This window comes from Bufo bufo, chromosome 7, assembly GCF_905171765.1.
Source record: "Bufo bufo chromosome 7, aBufBuf1.1, whole genome shotgun sequence".
Classification (NCBI taxonomy): Eukaryota; Metazoa; Chordata; class Amphibia; order Anura; family Bufonidae; genus Bufo; species Bufo bufo.
The window spans coordinates 212,286,725-212,306,009 of record NC_053395.1 but is presented as its reverse complement, the minus strand read 5'-3'; the positions used below and the strand labels follow the sequence as shown (position 1 = coordinate 212,306,009).

General features: G+C 43.8%; 1 protein-coding gene across 1 annotated transcript in view; it reads right to left on the bottom strand.

The window, feature by feature from the left end:
• The window catches only part of LRP1B (LDL receptor related protein 1B), a 1,344,280-nt gene that overhangs the window by 492,122 nt on the left and 832,873 nt on the right, over positions 1-19,285 (bottom strand). Inside the window, exon 33 of the mRNA XM_040441523.1 lies at positions 2,704-2,853. Within this exon, the coding sequence (XP_040297457.1) occupies positions 2,704-2,853 (150 nt within the window). The remainder of the gene's footprint in view (positions 1-2,703; positions 2,854-19,285) is intronic.

Here is a 19,285-nt window from a genome sequence, read left to right as displayed (position 1 = left end):
AATATTTCTTTACTATGTTCTGAGTCAATAAAAAAAAAATGTTTTTATCTGGGTGCCAGATCTATCCACGTTTGTCCTGCATTGTTCCAGGTTGCCAGCCTAGATTGCGTGCACCATACCTGCATGGAGGTGAGGGGGTTTATGTCAAGCTGGAAGCTCAGGGGGTATGTCTTTTCTGCTGCAGCTCTCTCCCTATCAAAGCTCAGGAAAAGTTGAAGGATGGACTAAGCACTAAGCATGTGCATCCACCTCAGTGAGGTGGACAGAAAGATAAGAAAAAAAACTACCGTAAGCAGGTGATGCTATACAAATACATTGTATTGAATAGCTCAGTAATAGCTGTACTAAATATTCAATTACATGCAAATACTAAAGTATTCCGATCCAGGTGCTGGTTTAAAGACTGCAGACTATTTCTTGCGGGACAACCCCTTTAAGTTAATTTGAAAGTAAAAAAACAACCTTTTCATTACATTTCCAATTTTCTCTCAAGGACATCATGTACTGTGAAAAAAAAGGGGCCAAATAATAACACATAACTATAAAATAGCTCCTAGCATTCACTGGGTCAAATCAAATGTTTTCATTTAGATTAACAGAAGTCTAAACCTTAATGACTCAGAAAAGTGATATGCAGCATCTACCTTTCATCCTCTATTTTCAGCAGCTGCCTTAATATATGTCTGATGGAACATTTCTAGACTCTTACAGCCTAAAACATATAACTAAAGATGAGCGAAGTTTAGAAAAATTCAATTCGGCTGTTTTGCCGAAATTCATTAAGAAATTTGATTTGTTCCAAATTTATTCGTCATAAATTGCTATAAATCAGGTATACCAAGGCCACTCTGCCTAATCATATTCTTCCCACACGGTGGCCCAATCTCAGTGTGAAGGCATTGAAGCTAGCCCTTTCCCAACTAAAGTGGTCGCCATGGCTGCCGAGTGTCTGCAGTTTTAAAGAGCAGACACCCGGCACTAATGTCATACGTCACCGCGCATAGCATTTCAGCCGAGAATTTAGTTTTGGTTTTTTACACTAATTTAGGTTAAATCGATTCACTACTGCAAAGCACGAGAAAATTCGGCTTTGTGGCAAATCAAATTTATCATGAAATTTAGATTGAAGTCCAGTTCGCTCATCACTAGTTATTAGGAAAGTTTAAAAAAAGTTCATTTATTTAGTCTTTACAAAAATTATGGTGAAACAACAAATGGGCACTGCCTTCGTCTGGAGAAGAAAGCGTTCTCCAGAGGCATCAAGGCTTATATATTGTAAGAACTGTAAATCTGTGGAATAGTCTACTTCAGGATGGGGTCACTAACAGTGGAGAGTGTAAAAAAAAAGGCTTAGATGAATTCTAAGTGAGGGTTCCCCATCAGAGACCCACTCCCATCTAAAAATCGGTGACCCAACGTGAAAGGACACCAAACAAATGTGTAATATTCTCTTCATTTACTGTTATGGAACCTTTGAAAATAGCTTTGTGATTTATTTATTGCATATCCTATTGATTTGCTATAAAATTACGAATTGGAAAGCCCCTTTATAAAAGATAAACAAACCCTGCAGAAGCAAGGTCTGAGAGAGCGAGTTCTAAAGGGGTTGGCCCATGAAAAACATTTATCATAGGATAGGTAATAAATGTATAGTCTTGTAGTCCGACCAACGTAGATCATGAAAACAGGGATCCCTGAGTCCATTCTGTGAATAGAGCCACAGTGTGCATGTGTGACCACTGTTCCAACCACTGTCTATAGGACTGCCAAGCGCAATGATCGGATCTCCATCATATCTATTAAAATATGTACTTTTTTAAAGGATGTTTCTACATGGAGCACTTCTGGGTGGAATGGGGTAGAGCTTAAACTGTCCCAAAAATTATTGATAAGTATATTATGGATCATATGCATAACATACAATATATACGGTGCATGACAAGTGATATGCAGGTGGCAGGAACAGGTAGAGCTTTTGCACAGATGTCCAGTGGTTTGGAGCCACAGCTCTACCTACAGAAGGGAAATAAATCTGTAAGGCAAGGCAGCACATCTTAGCTAACAGTCATGTAGGCTCTTCTATGTTTTAATATAGTAGATGGCTGAACATATGAAAGTGAATGCACTTAGAAGTCTAAAACTGTTTCATTAGCAATACTCCTCGGAATCTATGGAAATCCAGACATGACCAGATTTTAGAAGTATCCTTTAATTTAGATTTGCCATAAACAGGCAGCAAACCATCTGCTGGTCTTCAATGCACTGTTAATGAAAGCTCACAGGTCCTGCCAGAGCAGGGAAAAAATATTTCTTTCCCTTTCAGAAAAGGAAATGAATGGGCTCAATGTAGGCAGATTATTGGATGTCATAAAATTGTTGTAAAGGGAGTGATAACCATATTTTTTTCCCTATACATATACAATACATGGTTTAATTGACAAACCAGAACTTTATTCATTCATGTATGTCAAGCATTTAGTCTATTGTAGGATGCATATAGGGAATAGAAGAAAGAGAAAGAAAGAAAGAAAGAAAGAAAGAAAGAAAGAAAGAAAGAAAGAAAGAAAGAAAGAAAGAAAGAAAGAAAGAAAGAAAGAAAGAAAGATTAGATAGATTTTATTTCCTTATTATTCTTAATCACCACAATTATTCAGGAGCTGATCAATAGAACAGAATACATTACACGAGGTATAACCTACTTACCCACAATAGTTAATGCAGTAGGTTTTGTTAATTCCTTCTTCATTGACTCTATTACTTCTAAATTACTGCCATCCAAGCTGCATCTATTTATGGTCCCGTTACCAGAGCTGATCCAATATAACTTGTTGTCGGTGTAGTCTATTGATAATCCTGTAAATACATTAAAGAGATTGAATATACAAAAAATAACATCTAACATAATTACAGAACTTATTAAGTTACTTTGCAATTGTACATGAAACATGATGCAATGAGCACATTGACTAAATGATTAGTTAAACAACGCTATCAGTAATGTCATCATTATATTTTCTGCTAGGCAGTATAATCAAACAGGTTCTCTGCCATACTGAATGCCTAAATGTGTCTAAGAAATCATAAGTGTAACACCTGTTTTTTTCTTTAATAACCATACAAGATATAAATAGATAAAAAGATAAAGATAGGGCATAGAAAACATCAAGGGAAACATCAGGCTGCTACACATCTTGGAGAAGTTTCTGCCCAATTGACTGCTGACCTATGGGATCAATGAAATCTGGTGCAAAGCACCAAGAGATCTGGCAAAACTGTAGTTAGGGACAGTCTGAGGTCAGGACAGGGAGCTCAGGGTCAGAATTGAGAACAGGCAGATGTCAGGATAGGCAGCGAACAGTCAAGTCCAGAAATCAGGCAGACGTTGGTATATAAAACAGGCAAACAAGTGGCACACTTTTGAAAGAAACTAGCAAACTAGAACCTATTGCTCAGGCACCTTCCGACAGGAGAAGGTGCTTAAAGTGCCTGAGAGTAAACAGCCATTGTTAGGGTGCATCTGCTTGCTCTTTAAGAGCTGAAATGAGTGCATGCATGCTTGCTCCCTATGAGCACAAAGAGGCATTACCGGCAGGGAGCAGGCCTCAGCTTGTGTGAAAAGAGCTTTGTTACTCTAGCGGTTGGGACCACAGGGAGATAGGGACTCCAGTGGAACTAGACTGCCGAAGCCCTGGAGCTATGGAGTGAGTGAGCAAGGCGGTGAACATGCCCACTAGCCGGAGAGGAGAGGTGGTGGGCTCAGACGACTTTTATAACAGACAGATATGAGATAGATAGATAGACAGACAGGCAGATAGTATAACAGATGTGGATTAGCTATACAGTGAGGAACAGAAGTATTTGAACACCCTGTGATTTTGCAAGTTCTCCCACTTAAAAATCATGGAGGGGTCTAAAATTCACATTGTAGGTGCATTCCCACTCTAACATAATAAAAAAAAAAAATCTGGAAATAACTTGTATGATTTTGAAAGAATTCATTTGTCTTGCACTGCTGAACATAAGTATTTGAACACCTGAGAAACATCAAGAATTCTGGCTCTGAAAGACCTGTTACTGTGCCTTTACCTCTACTCCACTCATTAATCTAACACCAACTACTACCATGGGCAAGACCAAAGAGCTGTTTAAAAGACACGAGAGACAAAATTGTGGACCTCCACAAGGCTGGAAAGGGCTACGGGGCAATTGCCAAGCAGCTTGGTGAAAATAGATAAACTGTTGGAGCAATTGTTAGAAAATGGAAGAGGCTAAAGACGACTGTCAGTCTCCCTCGGACTGGAGCGCCATGCAAGATGAGTAATCAGCCCAGAACTACAAGGGAGGAGCTGGTCAATGACATGAAGAGAGCTGGGACCACAGTTTCAAAGGTCACTGACACTGTCAGTAGAATACTACGCCATCATGGTTTCAAATCATGCATTGCACGGAAGGTTCCCCTGCTCAAGTCATCACATGTCCAGGCACGTCTGAAGTTTGCCAATGACCATCTGGATGATCCAGAGGAGGCATAGGAGAAAGTCATGTGGTCAGATGAGACCAAAGTAGAACTTTTTGGTCTAAACTTCAATTGTGTTTGGAAGAAAAATAAGGATGAGTTGCATCCCAAGAACACCGTCCCTACTGTGAAGCCTGGGGGTGGTAGCATCATGCTTTGGGGGTGCTTTTCAGCGAAGTGGACAGGCCGACTGCACTGTATTAAGGATAGGATGAATGGGGCCATTTATTGTGAGATTTTGAGCAACAACCTCCTTCCCTCAGTCAGAGCATTGAAGATGGGTCGTGTCTGGGTCTTCCAACATGACAACAACCCGAAGCACACAGACAGGATAACCAAGGAGTGGCTCCGTAAGAAGCATATCAAGGTTCTGGAGTGGCCTAGCCAGTCTCCAGACCTAAATCCAATAGAACATCTTTGGAGGGAGCTAAACCTCTGTGTTGCTCAGCGACAGCCCTGAAACCTGACAGATCTAGAAGAGATCTGTATGGAGGAGTGGGCCAAAATCCCTGTTGCAATGTGTGCAAACCTGGTCAAGAATTACAGGAATCGTTTGTCCTCTATAATTGCAAACAAAGGCTTCTGTACCAAATATTAACACTGATTTTCTCAGGTGTTAAAATACTTATGTTCAACAGTGCAAGACAAATAAATTCTTTAAAAATCATACAATGTGATTTCCTGATTTATTTATTTTTTTATTCTGTCTCTCAGAGTGGGAATGCATCTACAATGTGAATTTCAGACCCCTTCATGATTTCTAAGTGGGAGAACTTGCAAAATCGCAGGGTGCTCAATTACTTACGTTCCTCACTGTATAACTTGAACTCATTTGACTTGGGCATACTTCTAAGAATGTTCCATAAGTGCCCACCCAGGTTTTCACTCTTTAATCCCTGTACAGGGATCTGGACCCTGCTGCAAGGCAAACATCAGGCTGCTACACATCTTGGTGTAGTCTCTGTCCAATTGACCGCTGACCTATGGGATCAAGGAACTCGCTGCAAAGCACCAAGAGATCTGGCAAAACCATAGTTGGGGACAGTCTAAGGTCAGGACAGGGAGCTTAGGGTCAGAATTGAGATCAAGCAGATGCCAGGATAGGCAGCGAAGAGTCAAGTCCAGAAATCAGGCAGTAGTTGATACATGAAACAGGCAAACAAACAACTGGCACACCTTTGAAAGAAACTATAAAACTAGAACCTATTGCTCAGGTACCTTCCCACAGCAGAAGGTGCTTAAAGTACCCCAGCGTAACCAGCCATTGTTTGGGGAAGATTAGGGTGCATATGTTGGCTCTGGAAAGAGTGCATGCATGCACCTGATGAACAGAGAGAAGCAATGCCGGCAGGGAGCAGGTCTCAGCTTCTGTGAAAAGAGCTTTGTTACTCCAGCGGTTGGAAGCACAGGGACAGAGGGACTCAGGGCGGTGAACATGACCACTAGATATGAGATAGATAGATAATAGATAGATAAATAGTAGATAGACAGAGATAATGATAGATAATATAACTATAGATAGTATAATGTTTTAGTGTTGAATATGGAATGTCGGCCATTGAGTCCTTTTAAATAAATATTCATGGTAGAATTCATTATCATAACACTATCCCATGATAACGATTCAATTGGCAATTAAGTAGAACATATTTACTTCCCATTTGTTCGGATTTGCATATGAGCTCCAGTGATGTCTTAAAGATGCCCATTAAAAATAATGACAGAAAAATAGGCCTGAGCCTCCAGCAATTTGAGATCTACAAGAAACTAGGCCGAAAGAACAACAACGGAACATGTGTGTGGAATTAAAGTAGTCAAAAGATAAAAAGCCAACATACAGACGCCGCTACAAGTGAGAAGCCTTAATGGCAAAATATTTATTTTCCTTTTATAATAGGCCGTGCAAGAATTATTTAAAGAGCCCTAATTAATTGGCCGTCATAGAGTTTCACGAGAAAATGCCCCAATTCATCAAGTATATATTTACTACTAGACGACCCCTATTTCCATATTTCCTCGTTAGACAAGCATAGTTTTAGTTGTTTAACTCTTCGTTTTACACTAAGCGGCATTAAAGCATGCATAACTCCTGTAATTAAAGCATCCCAAGATATATTACAAACAGCCTGGGCATATTTAATTGGCAAATAATGTACATTCATTATGAGATAGAGCTTATTAGAGTTTTTTATCACTGTCTGGATTTTGCTCCAAGGCTGATATTAAAACATTTGCGTGCAGTCTGGAACTTATGACCACCCACCCGACTTACACACACTTGGCAAAGTCATCATTGCTTTCCAGTGAACAATTCTCAGGACATTTCAGTACACATAGCTCATTAGCCAAAATCAGTTTCCAGGTCAGTTTCTTTACCACTGTAATGTTGGCTGTTCATTAACATTACTTGTAGGGATTTGATTAATTTCGGATAAAAAAAAAATATAACGGTATGGTACGCAACCAAGGGTATGCTATCAACATACCCATTTCTACTCTAGATCATGGGTAGAAATGGGTGAACATTTTCATGGAGAGACATATTTATTTAAACCATTTGTACAAAGAAACAAATTTTCTAATTTGGCTGTATCAAACACTTAATCCTAATAGTCAGTAGTTTGCGTTTAAGAACGTGACGCATGGTACCGTACGTAGAGATGGCCTTGCGGTTCGCCCAGCGGTCGTTTCGCTGCAAACTTTGCTCGTTCGCCATTCGCCAAACATGCGAACATATGGCGATGTTCGCATGCGCCATATTCTTTTGCATTGCACCGAACTTTGACCCACAACACATCCATCAGGTGGTACAGGACAGCCAATTGAGATGTTTCTGCACATGGACATACCCCCTACCTTATAACAAAACCTGATCTGGCAGCCATTTTACATTCTGTGTTTTGCCAGTGTAGGGAGAGGTTGCTGTGTGGAGCAGGGACAGGCTGTTAGGGACACCAAACGCTAGCTAATAGGGCCACAAAAGTCCTTTTAAGGCAGGCATGCTCAACCTGCGGACCTCCAGCTGTTGCAAAACTACAACTCCCAGCATGCCCAAACAGCCTACAGCTATCAGCCTACAGCAGGGCATTGTGGAAGTTGTAGTTTTACAACAGCTAGAGGGCTGCAGGTTGAGCATGCCTGTTTTAAGCACTGGTATAGGTGTGCTATCGATAGGTGTGATATACTGAGGGGTGTGATATATTTATAATATCCTTTCTAACATAGAAAGTATATTATAGTGCATTTGCATTGTGCAGCAGTTGTGTGCGGTTCTACTGCGATACCACAGCTATATTGAGGGACAAACGCTATTGGAATAACTAATTGCTACTGGTGTAATATACCTGTTGCCCCCAAAAAAACTGATTGAGGGGTGTGATATACAGTTGTGTTCAAAATTATTCAACCCCCACTGAAATTGAGTGTTTTGGCCAGTTTGACATTGATTTTGATCATTTCAGTCATCTTGTTTACAATTAAATCAAAGAGGCACTTGTAAGTCAGACAAATATAACATAACATTTATAATGAAATAACCACAAATGTCTTTTCTGTGCTCACATCATTATCAGTTTTATTCAACCCCCAAGTGACATTCAATCTTAGTACTTATTACAACATCCTTTTCCAGTTTTAACAGCTTTTAAACGTGAAGCATAGCTTGACACAAGTGTCTTGCAGCGATCTACGGGTATCTTCGCCCATTCTTCATGGGCAAAAGCCTCCAGTTCAGTCACATTCTTAGGCTTGCGCGCTGCAACTGCTTTCTTTAAGTCCCACCAGAGGTTCTCAATCGGATTTAAGTCTGGTGACTGCGATGGCCACTTCAAAATGTTCCAGCCTTTAATCTGCAACCATGCTCTAGTGGACTTGGAGGTATGCTTGGGATCATTGTCCTGTTGAAAGGTCCAATGTCTCCCAAGCCTCAGGTTTGTGACGGACTGCATCACATTTTCATCCAATATCTCCTGGTACTGAAGAGAATTCATGGTACCTTGCACACGCTGAAGCTTCCCTGTACCTGTAGAAGCAAAACAGCCCCATAGCATGATTGACCCCCCGCCATGCTTCACAGTAGGCAAGGTGTTCTTTTCTTCATAGGCCTTGTTCTTCCTCCTCCAAACATAGCGTTGATCCATGGGCCCAAACAGTTCTAATTTTGTTTCATCAGTCCACAGAACACTATCCCAAAACTTTTGTGGTTTGTCCACATGACTTTTGGCATACTGCAGTCGACTCTTCTTATTCTTTGGAGACAGCAAGGGGGTGCGCCTGGGAGTTCTGGCATGGAGGCCTTCATTACGCAGTGTGCGCCTTATTGTCTGAGCTGAAACTTCAGTACCCACATCTGACAAGTCTTTTTTCAGTTCCTCAGCAGTCACACAGGGACTTTTCTCGACTTTGCACTTCAGGTAGCGCACAGCAGTCGAAGTCAGCATCTTCTTTCTGCCATGACCAGGTAGCGTTTCAACAGTGTCCTTTGCCTTGAATTTGCGAATGATGCTTCCTATGGTGTCTCTTGGTATGTTTAACATCTTTGCAATCTTCTTATAGCCATTGCCCTTCCTGTGAAGAGAAATCGCCTCTTCTCTTGTCTTCATGGACCATTCTCTTGACTTCACCATGTTTGTAAACACACCAGTAAATGTCTAGAAAGAGCTGAGTATCACAGTCCTTTTAAATCTGCCTAATTGGTGCTTATTATGCTTGATTGCTGCTCCTTGACATCCACAGGTGTTTTCAATACCTGATCGAAAACACTTGAATGAACCTCTGTTCTTAAGAGTGGTAGTCTTTAAGGGGTTGAATAATTGTGTCAATGAAGAAATCACAAAAAAACATTTAATACTGTATTACAAAAACAATTGATGTCATTTTAGTTGCATTTGGTTCTTTAAAAAGTCCTTGTAAGATTTCATTCTGAACACAATTACAAATGTACACTAAATTCCCTAAAACCCTTTACAGCATTGGGGGTTGAATACAACTGTACCTATAATATACTTTCAAACATAATAAGTATATAGTGCATTCGTATTGTGCAGCAGTTGTGTGCGGTTCTGCTGCTATACTGCAGGTATATAAAAAGACAAGCGCTATTGGAACAACTATTTGCAACAGGTGTGATATAGCTGTTGCCCCAAAAAACTGATTGAGTGGTGCAATATACCTGCTTCCACAAAATACTGATTAAGGGGTTTGATATACCTGCTTCCACAAAATACTGATTGAGGGGTGTGATATACCTGCTTATACCAAATATTGATTGAGGCCTGCAATATACCTGCTTCCACAAAATACTGATTGAGGCATGCGATATACCTGCTTCCATCAAATATTGATTAAGGGGTTCCATATACCTGCTTCCACAAAATACTGATTAAGGGGTTTGATATACATGCTTCCATAAAATACTGATTGAGGGGTGTGATATACCTGCTTACACCAAATATTGATTGATTCATTCATTCAGTTTTTTTTGGGGACGACTGGTATATCACACCAGTAGAAATGATTTGTTCCAATAACGCTTGTCCCTGCAGTATCGCAGCAGAACTGCACACAACTGCCGCACAAGACAAATGCACTATAATATACTTTCTAACATAGAAAGTGTATTATAACATTGTACAAGGAAGGCAATCCATTAGAATATACATGAAGATAAAACGTAACCTTTAATAATTTTACTATGAGGGTCCATTCACACGTCCGTAAGTGTTTTGCAGATCCGCAAAACACGGACACCGGCAATGTGCATTCCGCAATTTGTGGACCGCACATCGCCGGCACTATAATAGTAAATGCCTAATCTTGTCTGCAATTGTAATAGGACATGTTCTATTTTTTGGGAAGCACAGATGCGGAAGTGCGGATCCGCAAATGCGGATGTGGATCCGCAAATGTGGATGCGGACAGCACATTCCGGACCCATTGAAAATTAATGGGTCTACACTCGTTCCGCAAAATTTCGGAACGGATGCGGACCCATTTTGCGGACGTGTGAATGGAAAAGATATCCCTCAAAATGGAAATAAATGTAATTATTAAAGTTAAGCAAAAAGCATAGATGTGGTAGGCAATAACAAGTGCTCGGCGGCACTAAATCAGGTGCTCGGCGGCACCAAATCAGAAACCATATGTCCTACCACAATCCTGGGGTTTCCAGTGCACATCGATGAATCCAGGAGGGAAAGCAAAAAAACATCCATCCCTGGGCTAGATGATGATGTGGTATTGAAGGACAGGGTGGGCAAAGAACTGTCCCTGATATTTCCCTACAGGGGGGTGCAATTCTGGCCCTGATAGCCTAACCACAGACCACCCGCCCTGATAAGAGGAACCCCGTCCGGAACCTTACCCTATATAAAAATGGCCCTAGTAAGCCCCTAGCCCCTAGGCCCCTGACTTCGAGGTGATCACTATATAGATCTATGTGTTTTTGACTAATTATAAAAGTATATTATAAGTATATCGCACCCCTCTGTGTATCACACATATCGATAGCACACCTATACTAGTGTGCTTAAAATGACTTTTGTGGCCCTATTAGCTAGCGTTTGGTGTCCCTAACAGCCTGTCCCTGCTCCACACAGCAACCTCTTCCTACACTGGCAAAACACTGAATGATGACAAAAGTTGACAATGATGACGTGTCGATGGATTTCACGTGGGTGCCCACAAGAGAAGAAGAGGAGGGGAGTTCAGAGGTAGAGCTGGAGCAGCAGATAGGGAGGAGAAGGAGGATAAGCATGCAGAACTCGCAGTGCACCGGAGGCAAAAAGCAGACTGCAAATGTATCTGGAGTGAGAAATCCACCATGGACGGTCACATCTTGCGCTCCCAGGACGCTGGCACATGGCTACACAGTGTGGGCATTTTTTTAACGTGTCAGCTGCTGACAATAATGTTGCCATCTGCAGCCTATGCTGTCAACGCATAAGTCGCGGTAAGCCCAACACTCACCTAGGGATGACCGCCTTAAGAAGGCACCTCGCCTCCCATCGCCGAGCCCAGTGGGAGCAACGCCGTCAGAACCGACAAAGCCACACTCCCGGCGCTCCACGTCATGTCTCTTTTCATTCTCCTCTCTTCTCCCATTTTTCCTCCACCTTCCACCATGCCAAAAGGCAGGCTTTCGTGATCCAAATGTTCGAGCGTAAAAAGTTGATGACGCCGGGTAACCCTCTTGCCCAACGGTTGACCGCTGGCTTGTCGGAACTGCTAGCCCGCCAACTACTGCCATATAAACTGGTGGACTCAGAGGCCTTTAGAAAATTTGTGGCCATTGGCACACTGCAATGGAAAGTCTCTGGAAGGAAATATTTATCCCAGAAGGGCATCCCAGAGCTATATGGCCACGTTCAGCGGCAAGTGAATATATCTCTGGCACACAGTGTCGGTGCCAAGATACATCTGACCACAGACACATGGTCTAGCAAACACGGGCATGGAAGGTACATAACTTTTACTGCCCACTGGATGAACCTTCTGATGGCCGTCAAGCATGTAACCCGTGGCACCCATGTGGATTTGATGTTACTGACACGGATTGCATGCAGGCCTGTCTCTTCTTCTCCTCCTACTCCATCCTCTGTCTCCTCCTTGGCTGACTCCTCCTTTTCCACTGCTACCGCCTTTTCCGCTGCACCTCCCAGGCTCCCCAGAACCTATTTGACGTGCCAGGTGAGACATTGCCATGCTGTGCAGCGGCTGTTGTGCCTTGAAGCCAAGTAACGTGGTGTGCGACAACGGTGCCAATCTGCTGAGCGTGCTGAAACAGGGCAAAATTACAAATGTGCCATGCATGGCACACGTCCTGAACTTAGTCGTGCAGCGATTCATTGCCAAATGCCTCAGGGTCCAGGGCGTCTTGCGACAGGCCAGGAATATCTCTGGCCATTTTAGATCTTACACTGCCATTGCTCGCCTTGCTAACATTCAGCAGTGACACCACCTGCCCTTCAGACTCTGATTTGTGACAGCCCGACGTGCTGGAACTCCACCTTGTATATGCTTCATAGGCTGCTCCAGCAGCAACGTGCTATTACCGACTACCTATATGAACTCTGTAGCAGGACAGGTTCTGGGGAGCTTGGTTTCTTTTCACCGCGCCAGTGGCTGTTGATGCTCGACGCATGCACTCTTCTGCGGTCATTGATCATGCCGTCGAGGAGCAGCAGCTGGAAGATGAGGAATTCGCAATGCTGAATGAATTCCCAAGGGGGGACTATTCCATCTGAGACAAGTCAGCAGGAGTCTGAAGAGGAGTCAGAGGAGAATGGTGGCTGGGGGAGGAGGAGCAAGAAGAGCAGGCTTTGATGGGGACTTTAAACTTTTCTGGGATCCCTAGTGTTGTCCGTGGCTGGGGGGAGGAAGTTCATATTTTTTAGATAGCTGACAGTAAAATGCTAACTAGGCCTCAAGCTATCCCTTAGGACATCCTCATACTCTTGCACAATTAAAGTGCTGACCTGTTACATGTGCACTTGGCAGCTGAAGGCATCTGTGTTGGTACCATGTTCATATGAAAAATGATGTTTTATTATATGCAAACAGGGATGTTACGATTACTCCTAGAGGCTCTGCTCTCTCTTTGTAACTGCTGTGCCCTCTGCACTTTGACATGGCCAGTTTGGATGACATTTTCACTGGCAGGTCATGTCAAAGTAGACAGGGAGCGGCAGTTGCAGAGAAACTGGAGCCTCTAGGGTAACGGCATCGCCCCCGTTGCTCTTAGAGGCTCATTTGCGTAAATTAAAACATAATTTTTCTCAGCGATGCGGGCACATATGAACATGAGACTAACACAGATGTCTTTAGCTGCCAAGTGCACATGTAACAGGTCAGCCAGTTTCATAGGTTCAAAACTGCTGATAGGTGCCCTTTAAAGCAGTTGTCTGGTTTCAGTGCTGAACCCGGACATATCCCCTTCTTTCCCCACTCAGCCCTTCTGACATTTCATACTCTGATGCTCTCCCTTGGCCTGCACTGTAAAGGGTAGGGAAGGGCTGTTTTGTTTACAGCCCTGGCAGTGTTCCCAGTGATGGGTGGCTTTACAGGCTAAAGCAGTGCTAAAGCTTGTCCATTAGTGCCGGTGACGTCACTGGGCTCACTGCTAAGCGTAAGCCCACCCCCATAGTAACCCTACAGTGCCCTCAGTACTAATAAGGCACCCCTAATAGAAATAAGGCCAACCTTTAAGGCACTCCTATGGAGCCCTCAGTAGTAATGCCCACCACTACTGCCCACAGTATTAATAATGTTCCCTGCAGTGCCCCCAGTAATTATAATACCTCCTGCCGTACCCCCTGGAGTTATAATCTTCTCTGTAGTGCTCCCCTACATTATAATGCCTGTCCTCACCCTTCAGTCTTCCATACAATACAGTCCCATGTAAATAGCATCACTACTCTTCCTCCAGTCTTCTATACCATGCTGTCCCATGTAAATAACACCAGTCCTCTCCCATCAGTCTTCTATAAGATAAAGTCCCATGTAAATAACCTCTCTTCCTTACAGTCTTCTATAACATGCAGTCCCATGTAAATAACATCAGTCCTCTCCCTCCAGTCCCATGTAAAACACCTCTCTTTCTTATAGTGTTCTATAACATACAGTCCCATGTAAATAACTTAAAGAGGACCTTTCATCTGTTTTACTTATAGGAGCTAAATACCTGTACTTGCGGGGTACCCCCCTCTGATGCTTCTACCCAGGTTTTTTTTAAAAACATCGCTCCTACACCCCGCTGCGCCCTCCTGAAGTTCTCACGCTCAGTATGTAAATACTGAGCATCGGAACAGGGAGGAGGAGATGCCAGGGTTTCTCAATGGGCATCTCCTTCCTTCTTCCTTGCTGCACAGCGATCCAATCACATCGGAGAGCGTAACAGCCAGGGAGGAAAAACCTCCCTGGCTGTGATGCTCTCCGATGTGATTGGATCATGGAACAGCCAGGGAGAAGGAGATACCTATTGAGAAACCCTGGCGTTATGTTTTCATCTCTGTAGTTATATAAACCCTGGCGTCTCCTCCTCCCTGTTCCGATGCTCAGTAATTACATATAAGCTCCTAAAGGTAAAACAGATGAAAGGTCCTCTTTGAATCCCCTCATTCAGCCCCTCCAACACATAGTCCCATGTAAATAACATCAATCCTCACCCTCCAGTCTTCTATAATATTCAGTCCCATGTAAATAACACCAGTCATCTCCCCCAATCTTCTGTAACATACAGTCCCATGTAACTAACACCCATCCCCTCCCTTCAGCCCCTCTAACATACAGTCCCAGTTTAATAACATATTTCCCTCCCACTAAGCAGGGAGGAGGTGTAATAGAGGAGAACCACATCTCCCAGCATTTATCTGGCATTTACATTCATTTCATGGCATGATGATCTTTTCTTTCTTCTCTCTACTGCTGAGAGCTGCCTCTTTCTGCACTGGTCACATGATGGTGACCTCATCACAGGTTCTGCCACCACTTCCAGTGTTGAAAAGATCACACGACTATGATGTCATCGCAGGTCCTTCAGTTATGGAGTATAGACAGAACCGGAAGCAGATGATTCACAGTAAGTCCTAATCAGGCCCCCACCCCCAAAGCCAGATAAATAAAAAAACAAAAAAACACCTCAGCTGGCAGTGGGAATGGCCCCACTCCCTCTCTGGGCCCCTGTGCAACTGAACCAGCTGCACAGGCGGTATGTCCGCCCCCGGCCTCCAGCCACATAATAACTTGTTATTTTCTGTCAGTGAATGCCTAATTTCTAGGGCCTGTACTTTCGTGGCCTAAAATAAAATGTTTATAGGCTCCAGCACTGCACATTTTTGAAAGTTTCCCTTTAAGACGCATAAAAATGGCCCCTGATTAAAATACATATTTTTTGTGGGAATTTTCGCCATTGATCCCCCTCTGGTATGTCACTGTCCATGTTGTGGCACTATTTGTACTCTTCTAGTAAGTATTTGCTGGCTGCAAATATGACCATTAAAGAGAATGGGGCCCGCCGCGAATGCGCGGTTCACGAACATTTGATCAATGTTCGTCCATCACTAATGGTGCGACTGTGCTGTAGAAGTCAGTGCAACCTCATCTGGTCCTTCGCCTTTATTTCCTGGAAAAGTAATTAGTTAGTAATGCCTGATACCTGGCCGCATTCCTGCAGTTTAAAATAACTGTACAGTCGTGACCAAAAGTTTTGAGAATGACACAAATATTAGTTTTCACAAAGTTTGCTGCTAAACTGCTTTTAGATCTTTGTTTCAGTTGTTTCTGTGATGTAGTGAAATATAATTACACGCACTTCATAAGTTTCAAAGGCTTTTATCGACAATTACATGACATTTATGCAAAGAGTCAGTATTTGCAGTGTTGGCCCTTCTTTTTCAGGACCTCTGCAATTCCACTGGGCATGCTCTCAATCAACTTCTGGGCCAATTCCTGACTGATAGCAACCCATTATTTCATAATCACTTCTTGGAGTTTGTCAGAATTAGTGGGTTTTTGTTTGTCCACCTGCCTCTTGAGGATTGACCACAAGTTCTCAATGGGATTAAGATCTGGGGAGTATCCAGGCCATAGACCCAAAATGTCAACGTTTTGGTCCCCGAGCCACTTAGTTATCACTTTTGCCTTATGGCACGGTGCTCCATCGTGCTGGAAAATGCATTGTTCTTCACCAAACTGTTGTTGGATTGTTGGAAGAAGTTGCTGTTGGAGGGTGTTTTGGTACCATTCTTTATTCATGGCTGTGTTTTTTGGCAAAATTGCGAGTGAGCCCACTCCCTTGGATGAGAAGCAACCCCACACATGAATGGTCTCAGGATGATTTACTGTTGGCATGACACAGGACTGATGGTAGCGCTCACCTTTTCTTCTCCGGACAAGCCTTTTTCCAGATGCCCCAAACAATCGGAAAGAGGCTTCATCAGAGAATATGACTTTGCCCCAGTCCTCAGCAGTCCATTCACCATACTTTCTGCAGAAGATCAATCTGTCCCTGATGTTTTTTTGGAGAGAAGTGGCTTCTTTGCTGGCCTTCTTGACACCAGGCCATCTTCCAAAAGTCTTCGCCTCACTGTGCGTGCAAATGCGCTCACACCTGCCTGCTGCCATTCCTGAGCAAGCTCTGCACTGGTGGCACTCCGATCCTGCAGCTGAATCCTCTTTAGGAGACGATCCTGGCGCTTGATGGACTTTCTTGGACGCCCTGAAGCCTTCTTAACAAGAATTGAACCTCTTTCCTTGAAGTTCTTGATGATACTATAAATTGTTAATTGAGGTGCAATCTTAGTAGCCACAATATCCTTGACTGTGAAGCCATTTTTATGCAATGCAATGATGGCTGCACGCATTTCTTTGCAGGTCACCTGTCACGGATGGTGTACAGGGAAACAAGACAATACAATATAATCTATGAGTCACTGGATCCACAACTAAGGAACAAAAGGGAGACCCCTGCATGAGACCTGCCACTCTCCCTGACTGCTCAGCCTATGCGAACACCCCAAAGGTGGATGGGCGCATATCCACGTACCTCGACTATCTTACAGCTGAAGACCCTACAATAGTGAGGGGACAAGACCACCGGCCCCCTACACAGACACGGAGGGAGCCAGGGTCACCTGGATCCAGCAAACAGAAAATCACAAATACATAAACAGTACTTATCTTGCAGACGACTGGGAACTAGGAAAGGCATGCACACACACTCCAGGAAGTTGTATAAGCCGCAACCTAATGCATTATGGGGAGGAACTTAAAGGGAAGCAATCAGTCCAACTGCATGACAGCTGAGATAGGCTAACGAGATGAGGAACTGAAATCAAAACAAAGAAACTCAAGGAGGAGGTTCTGGACAGCTCCTGTCAGAGCTTCTCAGCTGTCTGGTTGTGACAGTACCCCTCCCTCTACGAGTGGACTCCGGACACTCAGAGCCCACCTTCTCAGGATGGGACCTATGGAAAGCCCTGATGAGACGAGTGGCCTTAATGTCCGTCACTGGGACCCACATCCTCTCCTCAGGACCATAACCCTCCCAATGAACGAGGTACTGGAGGGAACCGAGGACAAGACGAGAATCCACAATCCTAGAGACCTGAAATTCAAGATTTCCATCAACCATAATCGGAGGAGGAGGCAAAGGCGAGGGTACAATAGGTTGAACATAAGGTTTCAATAAGGACTTATGAAAAACATTATGGATCTTCCAAGTCTGAGGAAGATCAAGACGGTAGGCAACAGGATTGATGACAGACAGGATCTTGTAAGGCCCAATAAACCTAGGACCCAACTTCCAGGAGGGAACCTTCAATTTGATATTCTTGGTAGACAACCACACCAGATCACCAACATTCAGGTCCGGACCAGGCACACAACTCTTATCCGCCACACGCTTATATCTCTCACTCATGCTCTTTAGATTATCCTGAATCTTTTGCCAAATAGATGACAAAGACGAGGAGAATCTGTCCTCATCAGGTAAACCAGAAGACCCCTCTCCCGAGAAAGTCCCAAACTGCGGATGAAACCCATATGCACCAAAAATGGTGACTTATCAGAGGACTCCTGACGACGGTTATTTAAAGCAAACTCAGCAAGGGACAAAAACGAACACCAATCCTCCTGATTCTCCGCCACAAAACAGCGCAAATATGTCTCCAGATTCTGATTGACGCGCTCCGTCTGGCCATTCGACTGCGGGTGGAAAGCAGAAGAGAATGACAACCGAACCCCCAAGCGAGAACAGAAAGCCTTCCAGAATCTGGAAACAAACTGCGTGCCCCTATCAGAGACTATGTCTGAAGGGATACCATGCAATTTGACAATGTGGTCAATAAATGCCTGCGCCAGCGTCTTAGCATTGGGAAAACCAGGAAAAGGGATGAAATGCACCATTTTGCTAAAACGGTCCACCACCACCAGAATCACAGTCTTCCCCGAGGAACGAGGCAGGTCCGTTATGAAGTCCATGGACAGATGTGTCCAAGGACGGGAAGGAATTGGTAAGGGAAGGAGAGGACCTGATGGCCGTGAATGAGGGACTTTGGCACGAGCGCAAGTCTCGCAGGCTGCCGCTGCCACAAAACCCTCAACCGACTTACGAAGCGCAGGCCACCAGAATCTCCGAGCGATGAGATCCAGTGTGGCTCTTGCCCCCGGGTGCCCAGCAAGGACCGTATCGTGGTGTTCCTTAAAAATCTTGTGTCTTAAAGTGAGAGGCACAAACAACCTCCCAGGAGGACAAAGATCAGGAGCCTCTGACTGGGCTGCCTGCACCTCTGCCTCCAATTCAGGAAAAAGAGCAGAGACCACCACACCTTCAGCCAAAATGGGACCCGGGTCTTCAAAATTCCAACCTCCCGGAAAACAACGTGACAGGGCATCTGCCTTCACATTCTTAACCCCAGGGCGGAACGTGACAACAAAATTAAACCTTGAAAAGAACAAAGACCATCTGGCCTGTCTCGGGTTTAGACGCTAGGCTGACTCCAAGTAGGCCAGATTCTTATGGTCAGTAAACACGGTAATAGGGTGTCTGGCCAATGGCGCCATTCCTCAAAAGCTAACTTGATGGCCAACAGCTCCCTATCTCCCACATCGTAATTTCTCTCTGCGGAGGAGAGTTTCTTCGAGAAAAAGGCACACGGTCGCCATTTGGCAGGAGAGGAACCCTGAGACAAGACCGCACCCACACCCACCTCAGAAGCATCAACCTCAACTATGAAGGGTAAAGAAATATCAGGTTGTACCAGGATGGGAGCG